Raw genomic sequence first — 23,270 nt, 5'->3', positions numbered from 1 at the left:
AAAGATCTCCCATGCTCTCGGGTAGGTACAATTAACATAGTAAAAATTGCAATCTTACCAAAAGAAATCTACAGATTTAATGCAAGGCCCATCAAAATCCCAGCAAAATTCTTCTCAGACATTGAAAGAACTGTACCCAACTTCATATGGAAGGACAAAAATCCCATAATAGCCAAAAAAAAAAAACCCAAAAACCCAATCCTGTACAATAAAAGAATTTCTGGAGGCATCACAATCCTTGACTTACAACTCCACTATAGAGCTACAGTACTGAAAACAGCATGGTATTGGCATAAAAACTGACAGGAGGACCAAAGGAACCGAATCAAAGACCCAAATATCAATCCACACACCTACAAATACCTGATTTTTTGACAAAGAAGCAAAAATATCAAATGGAAAAAAAGAAAGCATGGTTAACAAATGGTGCTGGCATAGCTGGATATCAACATGTAGAAGAATGAAAACAGATCCACATCTATCACCATGCACAAAACTCAAGTTCAAATGGATCAAAGACCTCAACATAAAGCCAACCACACTGAATCTCACAGAAGAGAAACTGGGAAGTATACTTGAAAGCATTGGCACAGGAAACCACTTCCTAAATATAAACCCAGTAGCACCAACACTGAGAGAAACAATTAATAAATGGGACCTCCTGAAACTGAGAAGCTTCTGTGAAGCAAAGGACATGGTCAACAAGACAAAACGACAGCCTACAAAATGGGAAAAGATCTTCACTAACCCACATCAGACAGAGGTCTGATCTCCAAAATATACAAAGGACTCAAGAAATTGGTCATCAAAAGAACACATGATCCAATAAAAAATGGGATACACAGCTAAACAGAGAACTCTCAACAGAGGAATCTAAAATGGCTGAGAGACATTTAAGGAAATGTTCAACATCCTTAGTCATCAGAGAAATACAAATCAAAACAACTCTGAGATTCCATCTTACACCTGCAAGAATGGCCAAGATCAAAAACACTGATGACAACTTATGCTGGAGATGTTGTGAAGTGAAGGGAACACTCCTGCGTTGCTGGTGAAAATGCAAGCTGGTACAGCCCCTTTGGATATCATTATGGCAATTTCTCAGACTATTAGGAAACAACCTTCCTCAAGACCCAGTAATACTACTTTTGGGTATATATCCAAAGGATGCTCAATCATGTCACAAGGATATGTGCTCAACTATGTTCATAGCAGCTTTGTCATAGCCAGAACCTGGAAACAACCTAAATGCCCTTCGACCAAAGAATGGATAAGGAAAATATGATACATTTACACAATAGAGTGCTACACAGCAAAAAAAAAAAAAAAAAAAAAAGACATCTTGAAATTTTCAGGACAAATGGATGGAGCTAGAAAACATCATACTGAGTGAGGTAACCCAGACCCAGAAAGATAATTATCATATGTACTCACTCATACGTGGTTTTTAAACATAAAGCAAAGAAAACCACAAATCACAATCCCAGAAAACATAGACAGCAATGAAGACCCTAAGAGAGACATACATGGATTTAATCTACACGGGAAGTAGAAAAAGACAAGATCTCCTGAGTAAATTGGGAGCATGGGGACCATGAGAGAGGGTTGAAGGGAAGGGGAGAGGCAGGGAGGGGAACAGAGAAAAATGTAGAGCTTAATAAAAAAGAAAAGAAGCACACACACACAATGAATAAATGTTCTGTCACTGACAATACAGGGTACAAATGTAGCAGGTATGCTCTGGGGGAGCAAGCACGTGCAGTTGATGTAACACTAAACCGAACAAGAGGAAATCTGCAGTGTTCCCTCCATTTCCATTTAACCACATTTTGAACAATTAAATATCATTTAGAAAGGAGAAGAAATTTGTCCTTCGAGGGAAATCTCTTTGTGACCTCTGTAGAGGAACATGTGATTTCACTTATGAAGGAGATCTGGCGGGCACCCGGGGATAGAACCCATGGCCTTCATGGAGGAACATGTGATTTCACTTATGAAGGAGATCTGGTGGGCACCCGGGGATAGAACCCGTGGCCTTGCACATTCTCTGCAGGGATTCTACCCACTGAACTGTAGCCACAGGCCCCGAGGCTGACTCTGTATATATCGGAATTTATGACATAGTCACTGTCTTATTTCCACATCGTTTCAACTTTTAGATTCTTTTAACCTGGAGTAGAAGGCTGAGCACCTGTGTTTTTCATGTCAGGCTGAAGTTACGTTACCATGTTGTGTTTATGTGTGTAAATGAGCCTAGTAGCTTTTAGTGACAGATTCTAATTTCATATTTACCTGTGCTTAATGTTTCTGTCATTGAAAATTTAATATTTACACATCCAGCTACTTATAACAAAATACCAACTTTTATGTATTTGGGAGCTTAATTGTGATGTGTATTTCTGAATATATAATTATTATATAAAAATAAACTATGTAGGCTAAACCATATTATATAAATTTATTTGATTTCAACAACATTTTATGACTCAAATCTGAATTTCCCCTAAATGCACATATTTTAAGTTTTTAAGATTTTTTTTTTAACATCCAGAATCAGCATTACTGACTGCATAATTTTGCAACATGCATGAAATGGTGGATTACGGGGGTAATTTGACATATGTGCTGTGAGAAATGCCAGCACTTGATACATACAAGACTCCCTCCCCACCACCACACCACACCACACACACACACAGTGCTGGGGCTTAAGCAAAGGGCCTCAGGATGCCAGGCCCATGCCCCACAGCTAAGCTCGTCCCCAGCTGAGCACACGGCTTTGTCCGCGGTGATGAGGTGACGGATGGCAGCTGGGGCTGGAGGCCGCAGAGCCTATGGCTATGGAGCAGCAGCAAGCGCCAGCCTGGAAAGGAACAGCAGAAGGACAAGGACGGAGTTCCTGTAGAGAAGGGACAGGGACAGGGAGTGGACTGGCTTGGGGAGGAGGCAAAGGCAGTCATGAGAGGACAGAGACTGAAAATGGAGGGCGAAGGGCTGAGGGCACTGTGGGCATGGGAGAAATGGGCCATCTGAAGGCTAAAATACGCTGGGAAGCAAAACTCGTGTTGCAAAAGGAGACAAAGTGTCAGAGGCTGGTGTGGGCCGGTTACTGAAAACTGGACTCTTGCTGAAGGCATCGAAGGACAGAAAAGAGTCCAATAAGGCAACACTCAAATTTCTACAATTTTCTAAATTGAAATTTGTCCTGGAAGCAACGGTTCCTGAGGCTGTGAGGAGATGGGCTCCCTCCAGAACAAGGCAGAGCCAGGCACGTGGAGTCGGAGCTCTCTGCTGACACGGCAGTCTAGCTGAGGACGAGGGCGCTCTAGGCTTTGGAGATGGACTCCTTCACTGCTTCTGCAGGGGAGCAGTCTCCTCACGCTGCTCGAATCCTCCTTCCTCAGCATGGCCTGACGAGCTTCATCTAGCTCTTATAGACCAGCTGGTCTCAAACTCCCAGAGATCCGCCTGCCTCTGCCTTGCGAATCCTGGGATTAAAGGTGTGCGCCACCACCGCCTGGCCTGCCTTGTTCTTTCACACTCTAGTACACTACTGCAAATGGCTCCTGCTCACCCCAATGACCCAAGGCTTTCTGGAGCTCTGCAGTGCTGCCGCTGTCTCTTCCAGGGACACTACTGGGGTGATTTCTGGGACCCTACACTCCTCTGCTCCCTTATATAGTTCTGGATCCTCCCTTGGTGGTTTCTCTCAATGTTTTTTTCCCACAAACTCAACACTGATATTTGCCACAAACTCCATTCTCTTCATGCTTAGAGATTGCTCTTCTCCCTTTATATAACTGCACTGGTTTTGTCTGCTACCTTGATTTCAACTAACAACGAGACACTGAAAGACATGCCCTAGCATACTGCATCCCTTAGTTTCAAATGGTGTATGGCCAACTGACTCCTGTGTGGCTCCCTAGCTGATGTCAGTCAGTCAGCAACTCCTCTCTGCCAGCCACAACTCCTGCTATTTTATTGTCCATTTTCATGATTTTCATTATTTACTTTAGTTGTGTAAGATAAATGAGGGTCAACATTTCCTCTTCTTCTCCCCATGAATATTTCACAACTTGCCAATTCTAAGCAGTAACTACTTTTAAAATATTTATTTTATTTTACATGGTTGTTTGCCATGCATATATGTACCATGTACTTATAGTGCCCATGGAAGCCAGAAGAGATTGTCAGATTCCTGCAACTATAGTCATAGACAGCTGTGAGCTACCACATAGGTGCTGAGAGTTGATCCTGGGCCATATGCAAGAGCAGCAAGCACTGTAACTGCTGAGCCATCTCTCCAGCCACCCCCATCACTATTAAAGCCATGTCCCTCCATCTATATCATAACAACCCTATTCCAGCTGTTAGAAACCCCCTGCGCTTAAACCAGCCCAAAGCATGGTAAGCTCCACGGCATATGCTTGCCACCCGAGTGAAGGGTTCCAAACAAATCCAATCCTGCGTCTGCTGGCACCTAATCCTTTCAATGGTTCCTCTCCCATCACAACCATAATAGAAGTTCATGACCAGAGTTAAGCTCTGTAATGATTTGGTGTCAACCTACAGGCACCGTATTTTTCCTTTCCCTCTTCTTTTTTTCTCCTCCCTTCCCCTGCCCTCCCCACTTCCTGTTGTTTCTGGGATGATATGAAACAGAGCATCAGAGAAGGTCATGGTAGTGGAAAGCTGCTGGCCTCATGCCAGCCAGGCAGCAGCAGGACCAGAAGAGGCCAGAAGGAGACTGACCTCCAAAGGTATGTCTCTCATGACCTACTTCCTCCTCCCAGGTCTCACCTCCTAGTTCCCATCACCTACAAATGATGCCATCAAATCATGACTGCACCAATGGACAAAGCAGCAGATGATGTCACAGCCATTCCGTGAGGACTAGAGGAAAGAATGGGTCAGATGACGTCACAGCCATTCCGTGAGGACTAGAAGAAAGAATGGGTCAGACGATGTCAGAGCCATTCCGTGAGGACTAGAGGAAAGAATGGGTCAGATGACGTCACAGCCATTCCTTCAGGACTAGAGGAAAGAATGGGTCAGATGACGTCACAGCCATTCCGTGAGGACTAGAGGAAAGAATGGGTCAGATGACGTCACAGCCATTCTGTCAGGACTAGAGGAAAGAATGGGTCAGAGGGAGGAGGGACAGGGAAGAGGTGAAGCAGTAGCATGGAGATGATCAAAATACATTACACACATGGATAAAATTATCAAAAAGCAAACATATTAATTAAAGTAATTAAAGTCCATCAACTGGCCTTCACCACATGAACCCTGTAGAGTCAAATCCTAAGGCAGGCTGTTTGCCCAACTCCAGGCTTCTTCAAGGCCCCTCTCTCTGGAGCACAACTAGCCTTTGGCTGGCTAACTCAGGAGAGGCACCAAGCTGTCTAAGAACTTTTACTTTTACTGAGACTATGGTAGGGTAGTTGCCTTTCCTCCAGGGGGTCAATAATTGAAATGTATTAAGTAGATACTTAATAGACAAGTTATTTATATTTCTAAAACAAATGTTTCTTAGGAATATAAACTTTTTATTGTAAACAATCAAATGATAAGAAAACCAGAGCTGGATAACTTAGTATCCTCTATACAATGTATTACAAAGCCAAAGGAAGTTTGAACTTCTGATGCCACTAGGTAACCATGCCAACATAATAGTGCATCACAGACTTCTCTGGTATCTACACATTCGGAGAAAAGTTACTTAGTTTTTTGAAGATAAATGTTTTTCACAACTGTGTATTTTATATTTAAGACATAATATTAAACTTCCAATGGACTCCAAAGAACAAGGGTTCTAATTACCTCAACCTAAGTCCAGCAATTTTTTTTCATTCTTTTTCTTTCTCTCTTAGTATTAGGGATCCAAGCCAGGACCCTGTACATGTTAGGCAAGTTCTCTACTACTGAGTTGTACTCCCATCAAAACATCTTTCAAATCAAGCTTGTAATTATTCCATTATTCAGAAAGAAATCTTGGTCTGGTGAAATGGCTCAGCAGTTAAGCTTGGTACCGAGACTGATGAGCTGCGTTTGGTTCCTGGAGCCTACGTGACAGAAAAAGAACTAACTCCCTCATGACGTCCACATGTGGAGCACACCATGACATGGCTATGCGCGCACATGCACAGACACAAACACACGCACACACTAAATAAACAAACAAAGAAATAAAACAAAAGTTATTTTAGGTTTGGGGCAAATTTTGTTTCTTTTAGCAACCATGTCCTTGGAAGCTGGAGAGACAGACAGTTCAGTAGTTAAAAGCATTTGTTGCTCTTTCTGAGGACCTGGCTTCAGTACCCAAAACCCACAAGAAGGCTCACAATCATTGTGAATCCAGTTCCTGGGGATCCAATGAGCTATTTGTGGGAACTTTGTGGGAACCAGGCAAGCATGTGGTACACATACATACATACATTCAGGCATAACACTCATACATACAAAATAAAATAATTCTAAAAACTTAAAAAAAACATGTCCTTTATGGATTTGTCTTCTACAGTTAGAAAACTTATAGCTTGGCAACAAGAGGAAAATGAAAGAATTCACTCTGTTACATTAATTTTTAAGAAGTGCATATGAATGCATCTTCTAGGAACAAAGGCACGCTTGCTCACTCAATGGATGCATCTTCTAGGAACAAAAGCTTGCTCGCTCACTCTTTCATCGTTCTGGACTTTCACCTTTCAATAGTCTTTTGAAAAGAATGCCAAAATAACTGATGTGAGAGCACTTCGATTCTCACATTACTTCATCCGTTCTTACAAAATAAATATAATAAATAATAAATATAGAGGGGTAGCAGTGACACTGTCTTTCGCATACAGATGGGTAACAAAGTTCCTTACATTTTCCCAATGTCTGGACAAAGTTTAATAGCATACCCATTGTCTGTTTTGCTGAATCAAATATCAACGAACACTCCATATCAGTAAGGCCCAGCACAGTAGAGTCAGAAAAACATTAATTGTGCAAAAGATATTCTAGACGATGCCACAAAACTCTTAGTGGTGAAAACTGTTTGAAGTGGTGTGCTCTGAAACGTGTTACACAAGAAAAATGACTGAGACCATGCTTCTGAGTGTGAAAGGAAGGGCTCTCCTAAGAGTCTCTGGATTCCTCGGTCTCCAATGAGTCCACTGCCCTGTCTGATTCTTGAGCCCTGTAATTGCCACTGCTAACGACGAGGGAGCATCTTGTGAATAACTAGATGAGATAGCTGAAATCTCCTTTAGAAGAAACTCGCGTCAGAACACCCTCTATATATCCTCTCCGCCCCACAAAGCTACAACATGCAACTTTTTCAGTTAAGATTTGTAAGTAGGAGAAAATACCATCAATCACTTTCCTACATATAACAACTGCTTCACACAGTAACAGCCCTAATGTCTTGCTAAGGAGGCGTCCTCTCAAACATCAATGGGAGGAATGGGCATAGAGATGTACAGCTGTGACCCCAGCACGTGGGAGGCTGAAGAGGAGGAGAGCAGGTGCAGTCAGTCTGGGCTTCTCTCAAAAACAAGCCAAAGAGAAAGGAGGGAGAATGTCTAATTTGATATTAATATTTTAATATGACTTTTAAATGAAATTATTGATCTAAGCCCATAAAACAAGCTGCCATGTAACTATCCATAAAGTCTATCTGGCATATAAACTAGAACTATCTCCCCAAATAAGACAAAACAATTGTCACCAATCCATAGACTAAGTCTGATGCTTAAAAATTATAAAATAACCTAACCCCACTGTAGGGCTGGAGAGGTGTCTCAGTGGTTAGGAGCTCGGCCACTCTTCCAGAGGACATGGGTTTGATTCCTAGCGCCCACATGGCAGCTCACAACTTTAACCCCAGCTCCAGGGCACCCAGCGCCCTCTTCTGGCCTCCACAAGCACTACATGCAAGTGGTGCACAGACATACTTGCAGGAAAAGCACCCAAACACTTATTTAAAAAAAAAATCCATGGTCTCTTAGCTTCTGCAGAACCTCTATCCAGGCAATGGGGATGTTCTATTGGGATCTCACCAAGGCCAGCTGGCCTAGGTCTGAAAAAGCATGGGATAAATCCGGACTAGCTGAACATAGCGGTCAATGAGGAATACTGAGAATTCAAGAACAATTGCAGTGGGTTTTTGATCCTACTGCACGTACTGGCTTTGTGGGAGCCTAGGCAGTTTGAATGCTCACCTTACGAGACCTGGATAGAGGTGGGCAGTCCTTGGGCTTCCCACAGGTCAGGGAACCCTGATTGCTCTTCGAGCAGATGAGGGAGGGGGACTTGATCAGGGGAGGGGGAGAGAAATGGGAAGCGGTTGCGGGGACGAGGCAGAAATCCTTAATAAATAAATAAATAAATTTAAATAAAAAAAAATCACTCAAAAGCTCCATTGTGTTTTCACTTGGCAATCCATGAACTCTATCTCACAATTTCTTTTAGTTTCTTGAACAAACCTATATAAGTAATCTTTCCAAAAGGCAAATAGTTAATTATCTGCTAAAGTTGAATCTTGAAATTAAAATTTAGTAAAAATTAAAAGACATACAAAAATGTATGACTGATTTATAGTACTTGATCACACCAATAGTAACCAGGAAGGAAAGAAGTTAAAGGGAGGCTGTACTGAGCCAAGACATAGAAAACAGTCTACAGATGCTGTTTCCATCCTAACGTAAGAACAGTTTGTGATGAGTCAACTAGAGTATGAAAAACTGCTTCCCCTTCTTAGTCCAGTTTTATAATGTTAAGTCAAAGAAGATATTATCTCAAATGAACTACCCATTCTTAGAAATGCAAGCCTGGTAAGCCATACTGAAATCACACATTTTGATAATTTAAATAATACAACCACTGTGTTGTAAAGGGTAGCCAAGTATCAATAACCAAAGCCAAGTTTTTATACTGCTGAAGAGGCCTACTTAATTCTAAGGTCTCACACTAATAATTAGAGAAAAACAAAGACACAGATGATTTAATATATTGGATTCAAATCACGAAGTATGTTTTGTTTTATTTATTTATTTATTTATTTATTTTCTTTTTCAAGACAGGGTTTCTCTGTAGCTTTGGTGCTAGCTCTTGTAGACCAGGCTGGCCTCAAACTCCCAGAGATCTGCCTGCCTCTGCCTCCTGAATGCTGGGATTAAAGGCACATGCCACCACTGCCCGGCATGTTTTATTTTTATGGTATTGGGGTTTGAACCCCTACTGAGTGATAAGTTCAGATCTCTTTAAATTCTGCCTGTCTGTCTTCCTGCCTGCCTGTCTCCTTTCTCCTCCCCTCCCCTCCTTTCCCCTCCTATCTATCTCTATCTATCTATCTATCTATCTATCTATCTATCTATCTATCATGTGTGTGTGTGTGTGTGTGTGTGTGTGTGTATGTATGTATGTACTGGGGATTGAACTCAAGGTTCTTGTAAATACATACTGAGCTACATACCCAGGCCTCTGTAATTTTTTATTTTGGGGGATGAGGTCTCTTTAAGTTCCCAGACAAGCCTTAGACTTACTGTCTATCTCAGAGAGGCCTTGGATTTGCTGTATTCCTACCCCATCCTCCTGATTATAGGCCTGCCCTGTTAGGTCCAGTTTGTTTTATTTTTTTATAAACATTCTATGCATAAATATGTGGTGTATTTGTAGTAAATGAATATTCTTGACTGTCTTTTGCTTGGGTTATCACTAAAAATCACGTGGTTCACATTCAGGAGAACACAGTGGTACTGTAGAGCGGACGGACACAACGACAGTATGAGAAGGATGCTCAAGCCTCTTCGGTTTCACTGAGTAATGCGAATGGCAGAATGCTCCACTGAGGTGCAGTAGGAAGTCCATGGCAGTGAGTGTGAGCCTCATAATCCTTTGGCTAAAACATAACCACCTTCTTTTGGTCTATAACTGATGGAGGAAGGTCATTGGCTAATAAATGAACTGCCTTGGCCCATTTTATTGGTTAGAAGATAGGTGGGAGGAGTAAACAGAACAGAACGCTGGGAGGAAGAGGAAGTGAGCTCAGACTCGACAGCTCTGCTCGCTGGAGCAGAGACACCATGCCCCGCTCCCAGACAGACACACGCCATGAAGCTCCGACCCAGGATGGACTAGGCTAGAATCTTCCCAGTAAGACTGGTTCTCACAGATTATTAGAGATGGGTTGATCGGGATATCAGAATTAGCCAGTAAGGGCTAGAGCTAAAGGGCCAAGCAGTGTTTAAATGAATACAGTTTGTGTGTTGTTATTTCGGGGCATAAGCTAGCCGAGCAGGCGGCCGGGGTGCTGGGAACGCAGCCCCGCCGCCCCTAATTACAACATATAACATCTCCAGAGAGGGTTCCTAAGAAAGCTGTTGATTGTGTAGCAGTTTTCTCACTGATAGAAAAGCACCCATCTGCTGAGATGATGGATAAACCAGGTTATAACTTACACCACCAGCACAGGTTTGCCATAATGTGCGTTTTTCTTTCCACTGCACGGTACATGATTTTCATGTATAGTCACATATCTGTCTAACCATCCATCAGGAGGCAAATAATAGAAACCTGAGATGCGGTCCAAACACACATTCAGTGTGCCTCATAACGTTCCTGAATGTATTTGACGTCAGTGCTACTTGCATACAAAGAACCGCACTGGGGGTGCACTAGCTTTCACCCATGCTCCTCTCTCCCACTTGCAGTAAGTAGAATGGAGGCAGACAGGCCATGAAGCAGCAGGCGAACACTAGCGGTAACTAAGTTGCTATCAGCGTCACTTCTTACTGATAACTAAAGCACAACAGACTAGAGCAAGGGTGCACTAAAGCAATGTGACCAACTGCACGCGCACCAATCTTCCCTTCATGCTCTCTCTGGCTCGGTCACATAGCTGACATCACAGCGTTCGTCTCTCCAGCCTATGAGAGAACGGTCACACCAGGACTCTGGCAACAAAGCACTTAGTACTGTTCCACTACTTTCTTCTGGTGTCACTCAGCATTCTTGTAGCAAATGCTCGGGGCATCTAAAGTGCCAAGTTCTAGTCAGTAGTCAGATGAGAGTAGGGGATCTCATGAACAAAACCCAGCAAGTGAGGACATGGTATATTCAAGCTGTCGCTCTTTCGCCACCATCACTGGGCTCCCATCTTTAATAAATTTACCGTATTTATAATCTTGTTGTCACTCCTGAGAAGGTCACTCCTCGGCTACTTTCACTTCATGAAAGTTGATCAAGACTACTGCTTCTGCCTGCACTAACCACAGACACTCTGAAAGGAAAACTGCCACGTGTTTTCACGAATTAAATCCGTATCAAAGTGGAAGGATTTTTAAAGCTTTCAAAAAGGAAAAACTACTAAGAACTAGAACAACTAAGTGGAAGGAATAAGATTATGAACAGCGTCCACCAATAAATGTAATAAATCAATTTCCATGAGAATTGATATTACAGGCCAGCAAGATGGTTCAGTAGGTAGAGGCTTGGGGCCAAGCCTGAAGACCCGAGTGTGAGCCCCAGGACCTACATGGTGAAGGGAGAGAACCCTCAAGCTGTTCTCTGACTTCCATAGCCACACTGTGGCATGTGCATGCCTCCTCGGCCCCACAAAGTATTTTTCCAGAAACAATCAACTAAAATAAAGCTATACAATAAAGTTATGAAATAAAATCCAAAACAATCCATTTTGTTGCACTTCTCTATCTCATACCTGAATTATCTAGAAGTCTTTGGTGTCCCCACTGCCTCATATATTCTAGTAACTTGCACAGTGAGAGGCCAACCCTCTGAGGTGCCACCAAGTTCGAAACAGTGGCCCAGTTAAATTACAGTTGGTTTTGTTTGTGATATGTACAAACATGTAAGACCTTGAGATGAGCTTGCTACTCAATCTCAACAGCGTACTTGGCATCAGCAGTAGAACTGAAACTGGCTCCAAGAATATTCCAGCCCATTACTGTCAAAGGCACAGGCCAAGGCATCTAACTCAACGCCCAGAGTCCTTTTAACTGAAAGTGCAGTAGCCCCATTTTCATACTGCTAGACATTACAGTGTAGGAAGCAAACACAAAACATCCACATAATCACAAGCAACAAAATGAGAGCATTAAACCAATCTCATCAGCAACACCAGGAAACACGAAAAACAAGAAACTCAAGGTGAAGCAGCTGAAGTACCCAAAATTGTGAAGTGCATTTTAATCGTCAGTGCGTTCAGGCCGTCATCTGTCTTTATGAGGTGGAGAAGCTGCGAGTCCACGTGAGTCATAAGTTGTCGTTATTTATAATTTTAAGAACTATGCAAATTTATTAGTCCAGCAGTAATAACTGATGACTAGTTCCAGTAGCAAGAATCTCGGCAGGAAACAGATTTAGCAATTTAAATGTTTTCTAAGTTTTTGTAATTGAGGAAACTTTTCATAATCTGACATTTGTTAAAACCACTTATTAGAAATTATGCAGCACAGTAGCTGTGGAAATATGAGCTAGTTTCACAATTATGAAGTCAGCCTATGTAGCCCTTGCCTATTGTACATAGTGGCATAAGCCCCACGGCGGCCTATCAGCTAACTGGCAGGCAGGGGGCTGCTCTATTCAAAGTGAGAGATACAAGCTGCAGGGCAAAAACCTGGCAGCTCCCATCTGACCCCACAATCCCCTACTGGTGACAGCTCCAAGCTCCATGGCAAATTAGGCCTTCTCATATTACAATTGGAGAAGACAGATTCCATTAGCAGTATCTGAAATTGAGTGGAGAGCTGCACTGTTATCAGGCTTGACTCATAAGCACTGCTATTAATCAGAGCTATGATAGCATTTATATATTTCAAGCTATCTGCTGCCGCTGTGATATTCTGCTACAAAGGGTTGATGGGACTTAGGAAAGTGAACAATAGAGCTTTCTGGGAAAAGCAGAGTAAATCAAGAAAGTCTATGACTTCCGCACATTCTGAAGGGATTGCGGTTTACATAAATTTTCTCCCAATTGGAGATTGAGCTCTTCCTCATCTTACACATGGGATTTAGTTGTCACTCAATGGTAACAGCTGTGAAAAGGTGAAGCGGCCCACCGCTCAGAATATTGCCTTCGCTTTTAAAGCAATTAACCCATGAACAGGAGGGTACCTGGTGATATCAAAGGGATTAGGCCAGGCAGTGCATTATTAACATCTCCTTGAACTAATTCTAACTCTGACTAGCTGTCAGAAAGACTCTACAGTCTTAAAAGAGTTTTGCCCTGCTTTTCTCCCTTCAAAATGAAGCACTGCTATTTGAGCCTAATATGTCCCTCAACTTATAAGAAAATGCAAATGAACCGGGCTCTTAATATGCTTAACCAGCCTGAGTCAATGCAATTTTAATACAAGTATGAGAAAAATATATGATCAATTAACCAGGGATCAAGACAGATATTCCCCTGAATGGCAATGAATGCCTGGTACTTCCCATTCTTCTTTAGCACGGAAGCTCGTGACGACTTGTTACTTATGCACGGTTACTTCGGAAATTACGAAGCGCTTCCATTATTCTCTCTGGCAATAATCTAAAACACTCTTGAGCTGGAAAACCCAAATGTCCCTTAAGCAGGAGATTCCGCATTCTCCAAGGTATGGCGTTTTAATGTTTTATTCCTTATTGAGTGGAATCTTAATGGGAGCTGTAAGAACAGCAGACACATTGCTCAGAATAAGCACTTTCAGAACTATAATCAAATTAATTTTTAGCAGTGAATTAACGTTCAGAAACACATAATATATAAAAGAAAAAAGTCCATGCATAAAACATGGGCGCAAAATAACCTGTCAGAAGATATTCAAGTGTTATTGCTGCAATTGATGGCAATTTCTCTGGAGCTCTAACACACCACTGATTATAGACACATAGTCTGCACATTTGGCCCGGAGAGATCTGGCTTCCTACCACACAGTGCTAATGGTCCAGAGCAGGGACTTCCAGAATCCCCGAGAATCTGCTTATTTACTGGGTGGTTTGTCGTGCTTTCTTTAACAGTGAGTTTTGTTTTCAGTTCTCATTGGGTGCCTAAGAAACACTGGGGCGTGGAGAGTTGGAAATCCTCCTCATCCTCATCTTCATCCTCATCCTCCATTGCTGACTTTCAAGGCTATCGAGAATGCATTCCTTACCTTGTACCTCCTCTACCAAATGATAAAAGACGTGCCCTCCCCGGAGACTGTAAACAGCTAAACCTTCCTGAGGTACAGCGCTATTATCGCTGCTGTCAGTGAGCGACAGCAGCACCTAGGACATGTGTTTGACGGTGACTTTAGCATTCTTCCTGATTTGCTACAATAGGATCTAGTTTGATGCTTCCTGGAAGATAACTTTGAAATTCAAATAGTAAGCAAGTAGATGGTATTCATATTTATGATTTAAATTACATACAACTTCTTAAAATTTTATATATAGCATCTATGAATTACCAATAAGAATACTTTAAATTACATATTAACAAATTTAAAAGTGATTTACTTCAATGGCCTTAAATGAAGAATCATTGCTCTTTTAAAACACTAACTTAATTCCAAAGCCTTAACATAAAGATAGAGAGATGAACTGAGTATTATCTCACAGACATGAAAGAGTAGCTCCTCTAACAAACCCAGGCTCTCACCGCCCCAGAGGGAACACTGTTCCAGAGGGCCACACCCTTCCATGTCAGCTCAGGGAGCTGCAACGCACACTGCTTTCTGTGTGCTAGCTCACTCAGACACTTTCTGTATCAGAGCAAATCAAGTAAAATGGAGTTCCTGCCAACATTAAGAGACTGAGAAAAAGTGTAGTGTTAATGACATCTTACGGCTTTTAAAAGCAAGAGAAGAATACAAGAAAAGTAAAAAATTACATAGTAATTGGAAACAACGAATAAGTTGTTCTTTCAATCTAAGTCATGTTTACTGAAAGAAATGGAGTTTTTTACATCAATACATTTAAACAGAAATTTGCTTCTGAAACACAATCTTTGTTTAAAAGGTACAGAAGGTCTTTATGTCCACCCCGAGAGCTAACTACAGTGAATGCTATGTGCACATTACCTGAAAAAGAATTAATCTACTGCACACCAGTCAGCTCTAACCCTACATGTGCAGTAATGTTCTAAGTGATGGGAGAAAGAAAGAACCAAGCTGCTTCAGCACCGAAACGGAACGATGATTTGGTCTGTAAATGAACAAAGCCGTGCAATGTCTCCTAAACAAACTGAAAAGGAGGCAGCCTGTACAGGAATATATTACCATATGCCAGGGCTGGGAAAGCCACCACTGCCATGGCTGCATGAAGCTCGCCTGCTGCTGGGTTTACATTCACAGAAGAAGGTTTCAGAGGTCAAGTTCAGGTCACACAACAAATGAAATTGTAACAAGCCAGCTGACATTGTATAATGTCTTCTTCCACTCAATCAATAGGCTACTGTTAGTCCTATTACCATAGAGATGGCTTCTCCTTTCTGAAGGGTGTCTATTGTTTGACAAAACAGATTTGCCACTTGAACTGGGCTGTTCCCAAAGGACGTGTACCTTGTCAGTTATTTGTATTGAAAATAATGAAGTAATTTTATATTAAAGTGCGCGTGAGCAATAATGCTGTTAGATTCTTTCTCAGGGAGAAAATAACTTTCCTGAAGTACTATATTAGTAAGACCGTGCACATAGCCATTTTAGTAGTATTAGAACTCTGATTCTCAGCGTCAGCCAGGGAGATGATTGCCATCAGTGCTGTATGAAGTCAAAGTCACATGCCGATGTGCTCATCTAAAGTTGATAATCAAGCACAATCAGCAATAAAACCTATTTTCAAACTGGATAACCAAAGAAAAATTATTGTCTAAAACTATTTGGATTTGAAAGATATTTTTATATGATTTTTAAAAATAGTAGTTCTCTGTGGAGTGCCATCAACAATACTGAGAAAATATGAAGTTTCAGAGCACCGATGGCCTTACCAGACTCAGAGTGCGCGCACACACAATTCATAGCGCTGAAGTGCCTATCTTAAAGTCTCTTGTGAAAATTAATAATTCAAGTCTTCAATATTGAACAGGTTAAGTTCCAAATTTCAACCCAGATACTTAGAAATAAAAAATAAGTTTTTATCTTAATGGAAACTGGCAGATATTTAGCCACAGAAGATTCAGAAGAAATAGTTTTAATCAAAATTATTTCAAGCTTTTAGAAAATATATTTATAACAATAAGTAGCCCGGGCAGGACCTTGTTTTTAACACTGACTATTAAAGGATTGACTCTCAATGAAAATATGTCAGATTAAATAGAAACACATCGAGTGATAAGGATAAAATTTAGTAAATTATCAAAACTATAATAGTTGATTCTGAATCCTTTCCGCAAATAGATTTAAAAGTAAATGTTCGAGTTATTATGTTAGCCTTTCCACTTCTGTAAGTGATTCAAAAGAAGCTTAGAAAGAATTTAAAGGGCAATACTATGACTATTATACCAAAAATGGGAGTTGGCGAAATTAAAATTGGAAATGGAATCTACTCAAATTATACTATATTTACATAATTTATTTTTACTTAAGAAAAGCTTGCAAAAGCTTTTGGATACAGAATTTTGTTTTTCCCATTTTTCTACAAAGTACAGTTTGTATTTTTTGGTGTTATCCTCTTCAGAAATAGGTGTGGACTAAGTTAAGAACGGAGACAGAAACGTCAGAGGCAAAGGAGTTCGCCGATGTCCTAAATCAGTGACCAGTCTACTAAAACACAGTAGCTTCCAACTAGGACCATCTTCATCACGGAGTCAGTGGATCTAGAGTGTCTTCCTTGCCTAGGGCTACAGCGGGACAGAGAAACCTCACTAAAGCCACACCCCAAATGTGACAGCCTGCTTTCCTCAAGCAGGCAGTTATGTTCATATCTCTAATATAATCAGCTCTCACACCATACTGCAAATGTGACCGCCCGGTGTCCACAAGCATACAATGCGCTCTTATTTAGAATATAATCAGGTCTGCAGGATGCTGAGTAATTAAGTGAATTTACCATCTACAAAAGACAAGCTATGTGCCGCTAAGTCAGCCCACCCTCTTCTTTGTAAAATGACAGTCCTCATTAGTCCTGCCTGAGCAGGGAACTGTGACAACGGACCGGTGACACCTTCACCCCACTGTGTAAACATCTGAGGTTTATGAAATTCCCATCATACAGTGATCTAATGTGACTTAGGGAAGCCACTCAAGCAACAGAAGATGTTACAAAAGCATGTAACTGGCCATGAGGAGCCCATATCTCCAATTCTCAAAACTAACTAGTCAACTACTTTACCTGAAAACTGTGAAAAAAAGGAGCGAAGCAGCCACCGCTCCAAATAAGCCACAGAGAAGATTGACGCGGTAGGCAACAGAACCAAACGGGAAGAGTGTGATGGCCAGGCTGGCCACCAGAGTGAACAAAGGATAGCCGGGAGGATGGGCGACCTATGGAGAACAGAAGCAACATGAGCCGTTCTCGTCTGGGAAGATGTGTCACCCTGGCTGTAACACTGTACAGTAGCTCTGTTCTCAGGCAAGCATGAGCACTATGCCCCACGACCAAACGTCTAGATCGTGGCTTCCTACTGTCTTCTTCTTGTGCCAATACAGCTGTTTTCTTTAGTGGATCGGGTGTGCCTATCACATGGTCCATCACCTAAAGAGAGGGTGACATATTCCACTGCCAGTTCTTAAGGAGTCTGTGCTTTAGGTTTGCAGTACATTTGGGTCACTGAAAAGGTTACTGACAGCAGGCAGGTCCCGAAACACTGTCTTGGTGAGAGTTGAAAGACCACACTGCTATCGGATTACCACCATGCTGACAGTTGTAAGGTCTTGACTAAAGGGATCACACACCATAATAAAGTTTATTAAATAATAAACTTATTAAAATTGTTAACCCGATTTATTCTCCACAGCTTATACAAAATTTGGGATGATAATAAGCCAGCTACTGTATATATAGTAAAGGCTTTTGCTTTATAATTTCAGTTAATTGGATTTAAAACTTAAAGTAAATTGTCATGTACTGTACTTATAAGTTACTAAAAACTAGGGCTTGAAAATAAATTAATCTACTTTATTCCATGCTTAATTAAACTTTCTTAATTCCTAAAACTGTTAATGAGAGCATTGATTAAACAATAAAACTAATACTTACTCCAAGCTCATGTGCAGCTGTGATCAGTTCCCCTGTGAAAAAATAATGTAAAACCAATAATTACTATTACAGAATGACACTCCTCCAAAGTTTCCAAAATCCGGATGCTTGCATTGGGGTTTTGCATTAATTTGACTGGATAAAACTGTAAATCTGGGGAGACTTAGCAGCATGAAACAGTCTAAGAGTCCTTTCTCCCTTAGGTCTTATTAACAAACTATCTTCCATAGCTTTAAGTAACTGGTCAGTGGAAATACAGGTGAATTCTCATGAAAAAATAATTTTTCCTCCAGAAAACTATATTTCCTTGCAAATATACAGACACATGGACAGAGCACATGTATCATGAATGTGATACACTGTGGTCTCTCCAGAACATGGCCTGGCTTCTAAACATGTAATCATGAAGAGGGGTGACAATGGTTTGGGCCTGGCAGGAGGATTGTCACAAACCCAAGGCTAGTATAGGCAACCTGGTGAGATTGTCCCCTCCTAACAGCAACAACAAAAAAGATGCAGGTGTCTGATAAAATGTGTGCAGAGGTTTGGGGTTTGGACATTGTCAAATGTGCCACGTTACCCGAATGCTGGCATTTGAAACGTAGCTATCTTTAAACAGTCTGCACTGTTTTGGTGCGCTCTCTTACAAGCTAGTGTTTTAAAGCACATCATTCTTGTCTTTACACGTAGCTCCTCAGTGCTCGCGATTCTTTCTAAGCTTACAGCACAGTAACCTGACATCTGCTTCTGTACCTCGGGCACATCTGTCTGCTAACTCGGCACAGCGCGGGCACAGCAGCACAGCACAGTCTGGAATAGGGACTTGTGGTTACTTCTGCTCATTAGGAAAGGCACTAGTGTATGTGTTCTGTTCCTTAACAGATACCAACTCTGCCTTTAATTTCTACTGTCCTAGTTACAAAGTAGACCTCCACCTTCCCTGGCCTGGACTACAGCAGGACTTAACTAATCTACTTCGATGTATCTTTGTTCCCAAACTATTCTTGACTGCAACGCCCTTCCCTGAAATTATACAAAGTCAGGAAGCTGGGTCCTATCCCTAGTCTATAATTTCCCAATGGCTGCTGTTAGTAATTAAACCCAGCTATCTCAGCAAGAATAAGCGCTTCTACAGTCAGGCCGATGGCTTTGAGGTCCCTTGGGCAGCCTTGTTCCCACACTACCTGCGCTCTCCGAATCTGAACACCAGCGTTCCACTGGGTGGCCTTTTTGACACCTGCGTCACTCATCTCCTCACCTGGACCATTTCTCCACTTTCCTTCCCTAAATCTGTCAGGGCCCAGTTCAATTGCCACTTAGGAATAACACCTTCCCTTAAGCACCTCCAGTCCAGCATCCTCTGCCAGTTAGCCACTTCCTCTCCTCCACAGAGCATGCCGGAAACTCTGGCAGCTTCCTACAGAGGAGAATATTCTGGCTAATTGCTTTCATTTCTCTGTTTCACCAAGTCTAAAAACATCAGAGTCCTCCCAGGACTCCACCCAGAAAACACCACCTGTGCCCTCTCTGGCTACCCACAAAGACTCAAACACAAACTAAGCACACAGAGGTGAATGCATACCGCACTGCCATCCTTACTACTCAGAAGCCTTTTTCTCCAGCCAATGACTGTTTCACAGAGGCCCCTAGGGATGACCAAATACTGCTTACTTAGGTCAATTACTGATATTGGCACCTCAGAAACGGAAGTATCTTTCGTATTTTGAACACTTCTTTTAGAGAAATTGTTTAGTTTAAAAAAAATGTGTATAACTCTTTCCTTTGTAACTACTCAAAGACAGGATCTTACAGTTTTACTCCATGACTTAGCTCTGTGGGACAAAGTATACCTACCGTAGCTCCAGCTTTCAAGGTCACCATTCTCTCCCATCCAGACTGCATCCAAACTACATTTTAACATTAATACCATTCCTCTGCTTCTTGACAATAAACAAATAAATCTGTATTTTTACCCCTGGAATTCTGTTGCTAAAATTCTATCAATTCTTGGCAATGTCCAATCCAAGCAAAAATCTGCCACTGTTCAAAATCTATAAAGTATCCACGGTCAAGAGCAAAAGAAATGCTCCTCAGGGAGGGGAAACACAGAAGAGGGCAGTGGAGTACTAAACTCAGCACCTCCCAGCCCTTGTCAGTGGCACTTCCTCCGTTAAATTAAAGGGCCATTTGTATCAGAACAAAACTTCCTGAAGGTTTTCTGACATTACCACCCAAACTTGCCGGGCAATTCTCAGTGTATTCCGGTTTGAGACACAAAGCTTTGCTGTCCCGGATGCAAACTAGGCGCAAGCCCAGAGCTGTCTGTAAATGCTTCAAGTGTGCATATGCCCGTACATCGCCCATTTTAACATATATAAATCCATCTGTAAGTTAATTCTTTCTCTCAAGGATCATGAGAACTATCCGTGGATGAATAACCACACCTAGTAGTGAAATGCCATATAATGCGGTTGTTCCACCGAGTAAAACTTAAGACACATCAGGAAGAACACATGCTTTATTTGGTTTTGAGACGTGCTCTGTTTATTGGCAGAATATATATTTCATAAACATTCAAGTATATTCAACCCAGAAACAACAAGATCAAAGGTAAGCTTAAACAAAATTTCCACATTGGTATATGGTTGAAAATAGCTCACTGATGAGTCCCGAAAATGATCACAAAACATCAGCACATGTAAGAAATCTGCTAACTCTGATGAATACACCACTTTGTTCTCTGGGTAACACATGAAATACAGAATTATGAAAGAAGGAAACAATTTAAAAAGATTATCACTATGTGTGATGGAGAATTTAACAGTGCCCCAAAATTCTTCTGAGTCAGCATAAAGAGAGAATGTTCTAGAGTCAATATGCTTAGGGTTTTTGGATGACCCTCACTCACTGTGACTTTGGTTAGCCTTATTTCACTCACCTACAAAATAAGAGAAGAGCACCTACCTCCTAGCGCGGCTGGAAGGGAAAACCCCTAAAAGGCACTTAGAACGGTGAGTGCACACAGGAAATGCAGTGTTACTACGCTGCTCATTCTACGTCTGTGGCTCTGCCAACCATAAGCTGTGAAGATATTCTTTACTGGGTACAGTTATCTAACCTCTAAATAACACTCCAGTACCAAGCCTCTTGCCACCCTGAAACTACTTCACTATTTAATATTAATCTTGGAAAGCTGGTAACTCCATTCCCAAACACAATCCCCAGTAACTGCTCAGTGGAAGCGGAAAGAGGAGACGGCCTGAAAATGGAGCATCAAGGACTCTTCCCGTGGCAGGCAATCTTGAAGCCAGTCCCGGTAATCCCCATCTCCTGGCTTTCTGGCCGTGTAATCCTCTCCTTTTGAACTGGTCTAGATTTACTGACTCCCTCAAATAAAACAGGGCAGTGGCATAGCACTTCCAGGATTAGGTTTCTAAATGGCAGACAGAATGTCAGACAGAACGCTCTATCTCTTCCTTTTGACGGGAATCAGCTATCTGGCGGAGAGAGCCACACAGCACAGAACTAGACTGAGTTTAGAAGTAGACGCCCCCCAACAGGGCCAAGAGGTCTGCCACTCGGGCCCACACCAGTGAGAGAGCTACTGATCCCCAGGCTGGGAGACGATAAATGTATCCCGTTTCAGTCACCGAACTTGGGTAAACTTATCAGATAGTGAACTCATGGGTTCTCCAGGAATTGGAATCACTATTGTTATGGCACCATTCTGAAACACAGCTGGTTATTTTGAGGAATTACTGGTCACTTGATCTGACTGTAAAACAAACCAGGAATTTTGTTTCTAAACTCAAATATGTAACAATTATGCCCAGTCTTCATTTGTGTGAGACAAGCTTTTCTTTTCCCACAGAGGGGTGCTTTAAGCTGAGCTCGGCCCCCCTTTTAAGAGTTCCCCTGTTAATAGTCAGGTTCTAGCTATCATAACTTCCTGGGAGGTTTTTTCTGATCTTCTGAAGATCCCACTACACACTGTCACTCTAAGTGGCACATTTTCTTAGTGCCGCCGAAATCCATCGCCACTAACGATATAGTTTGTTTAGTAACTCTTCGTGTCCTGTCTAAGTACATTAGAACGCTTTAGCTGTTTGTTCACTACTGTCGGTCTTTTCGTAACACTTTAAGGGCTGAGAGGTAATATTTACGGACCAAAAAAGAACGGAAAGTAAAAGTGATCGGCGGCAAGTGGACAGGTGTTAAGTTTAATCAGCTGAAAGTCACGGAAGCGGGACAGCTCTAGAACACAAGAGGCCAAAGATCCAGAACCCGAAAGAGTTCTGGAACTCGGAACCCTGCACTGAGCCCCGCGATGGGGACAGGGGGCTGGGAGGAGCGCGGCCTGCGAGTACTTTACCCGAGTCTCCCCCCGGCAGCGAGCGGGGCAGCGTGACGGTGAACACAGCAGCCACGGCGGCGAACACGGCCACGCTGCCGCGGAGGCCCCCGGAGCGCCGCGGCCCCGCTCCGGCTGCCGGGGCCCCGCCGTCGCCATGGAGACCCATGGGCACGGACGCGGAGCTGGCGGGCAGCACACCCCGGCCCCGGCTCGGGACGCCCGGCAGAGTGGCGCGCGCAGCCTGCGGCGGCTTCCGGTCTAGCGAGGCGGAGCCGACCACACCTTCGCCGGCCGACGGGGGAGGAGAAAGTGATGGGTGCGCCCCGGCTCGGCATAGGAGTTTCCTGGGAGACACCACGCACATGGCGCTGTGCTTGTCTCAGTGTGCTGTGAAGTAATTAACCACGGTGGATCATAATTCCCTACAACAGCTAGCCTGGGACGAGCCGACTGCCCCACGTGGGATCGCTACCCCCTTCCGTACTGACTTGGTCAGTTCCAACAGAGAAGGAAGGGGAGACGAAAATGGAGAGCCAGAAAGGTCTGGTCTGCCCCCTATGGCCTGGAGTGGAACTGCACAAAAGAGCCTCCCTAGGAAATCAACAAATGCACTACTTGCTAGTCCTTTTTTCTTTGGACATATTGTTCACAGCTATGTATAAAGATTTGTCTCATTAAAATTAATGTAAATCCATGTGACGAGTATAATTCACTAATCTTAAGATATTAAAATGTTCTAGTTTTCTTTCTTTCT

General features: G+C 42.4%; 1 protein-coding gene across 2 annotated transcripts in view; it reads right to left on the bottom strand.

Annotated features, from left to right (window-relative positions):
- The window catches only part of Tmem260 (transmembrane protein 260), a 68,810-nt gene extending 46,037 nt beyond the window's left edge, over positions 1-22,773 (bottom strand). Inside the window, exons 1-3 of one of the 2 annotated variants that reach the window (XM_041634176.1) lie at positions 22,535-22,773; positions 18,163-18,194; positions 17,296-17,447 (exon numbers count right to left, since the gene is read on the bottom strand). In XM_041634176.1, coding sequence (XP_041490110.1) covers positions 17,296-17,447; positions 18,163-18,194; positions 22,535-22,682 — 332 coding nt within the window. In that variant the 5' untranslated portion in view covers positions 22,683-22,773. The remainder of the gene's footprint in view (positions 1-17,295; positions 17,448-18,162; positions 18,195-22,534) is intronic. The other variant, XM_041634175.1, reaches the window with a different exon arrangement.
- Between the last annotated feature and the right edge of the window lie 497 nt (positions 22,774-23,270).

Source organism: Microtus oregoni, unplaced genomic scaffold, assembly GCF_018167655.1.
Source record: "Microtus oregoni isolate MIOR12 unplaced genomic scaffold, Mior012 000045F_ref0000178, whole genome shotgun sequence".
Classification (NCBI taxonomy): domain Eukaryota; kingdom Metazoa; phylum Chordata; class Mammalia; order Rodentia; family Cricetidae; genus Microtus; species Microtus oregoni.
The sequence above is the reverse complement of the archived record's forward strand: the minus strand, read 5'-3'. Positions and strand labels throughout refer to the sequence as shown.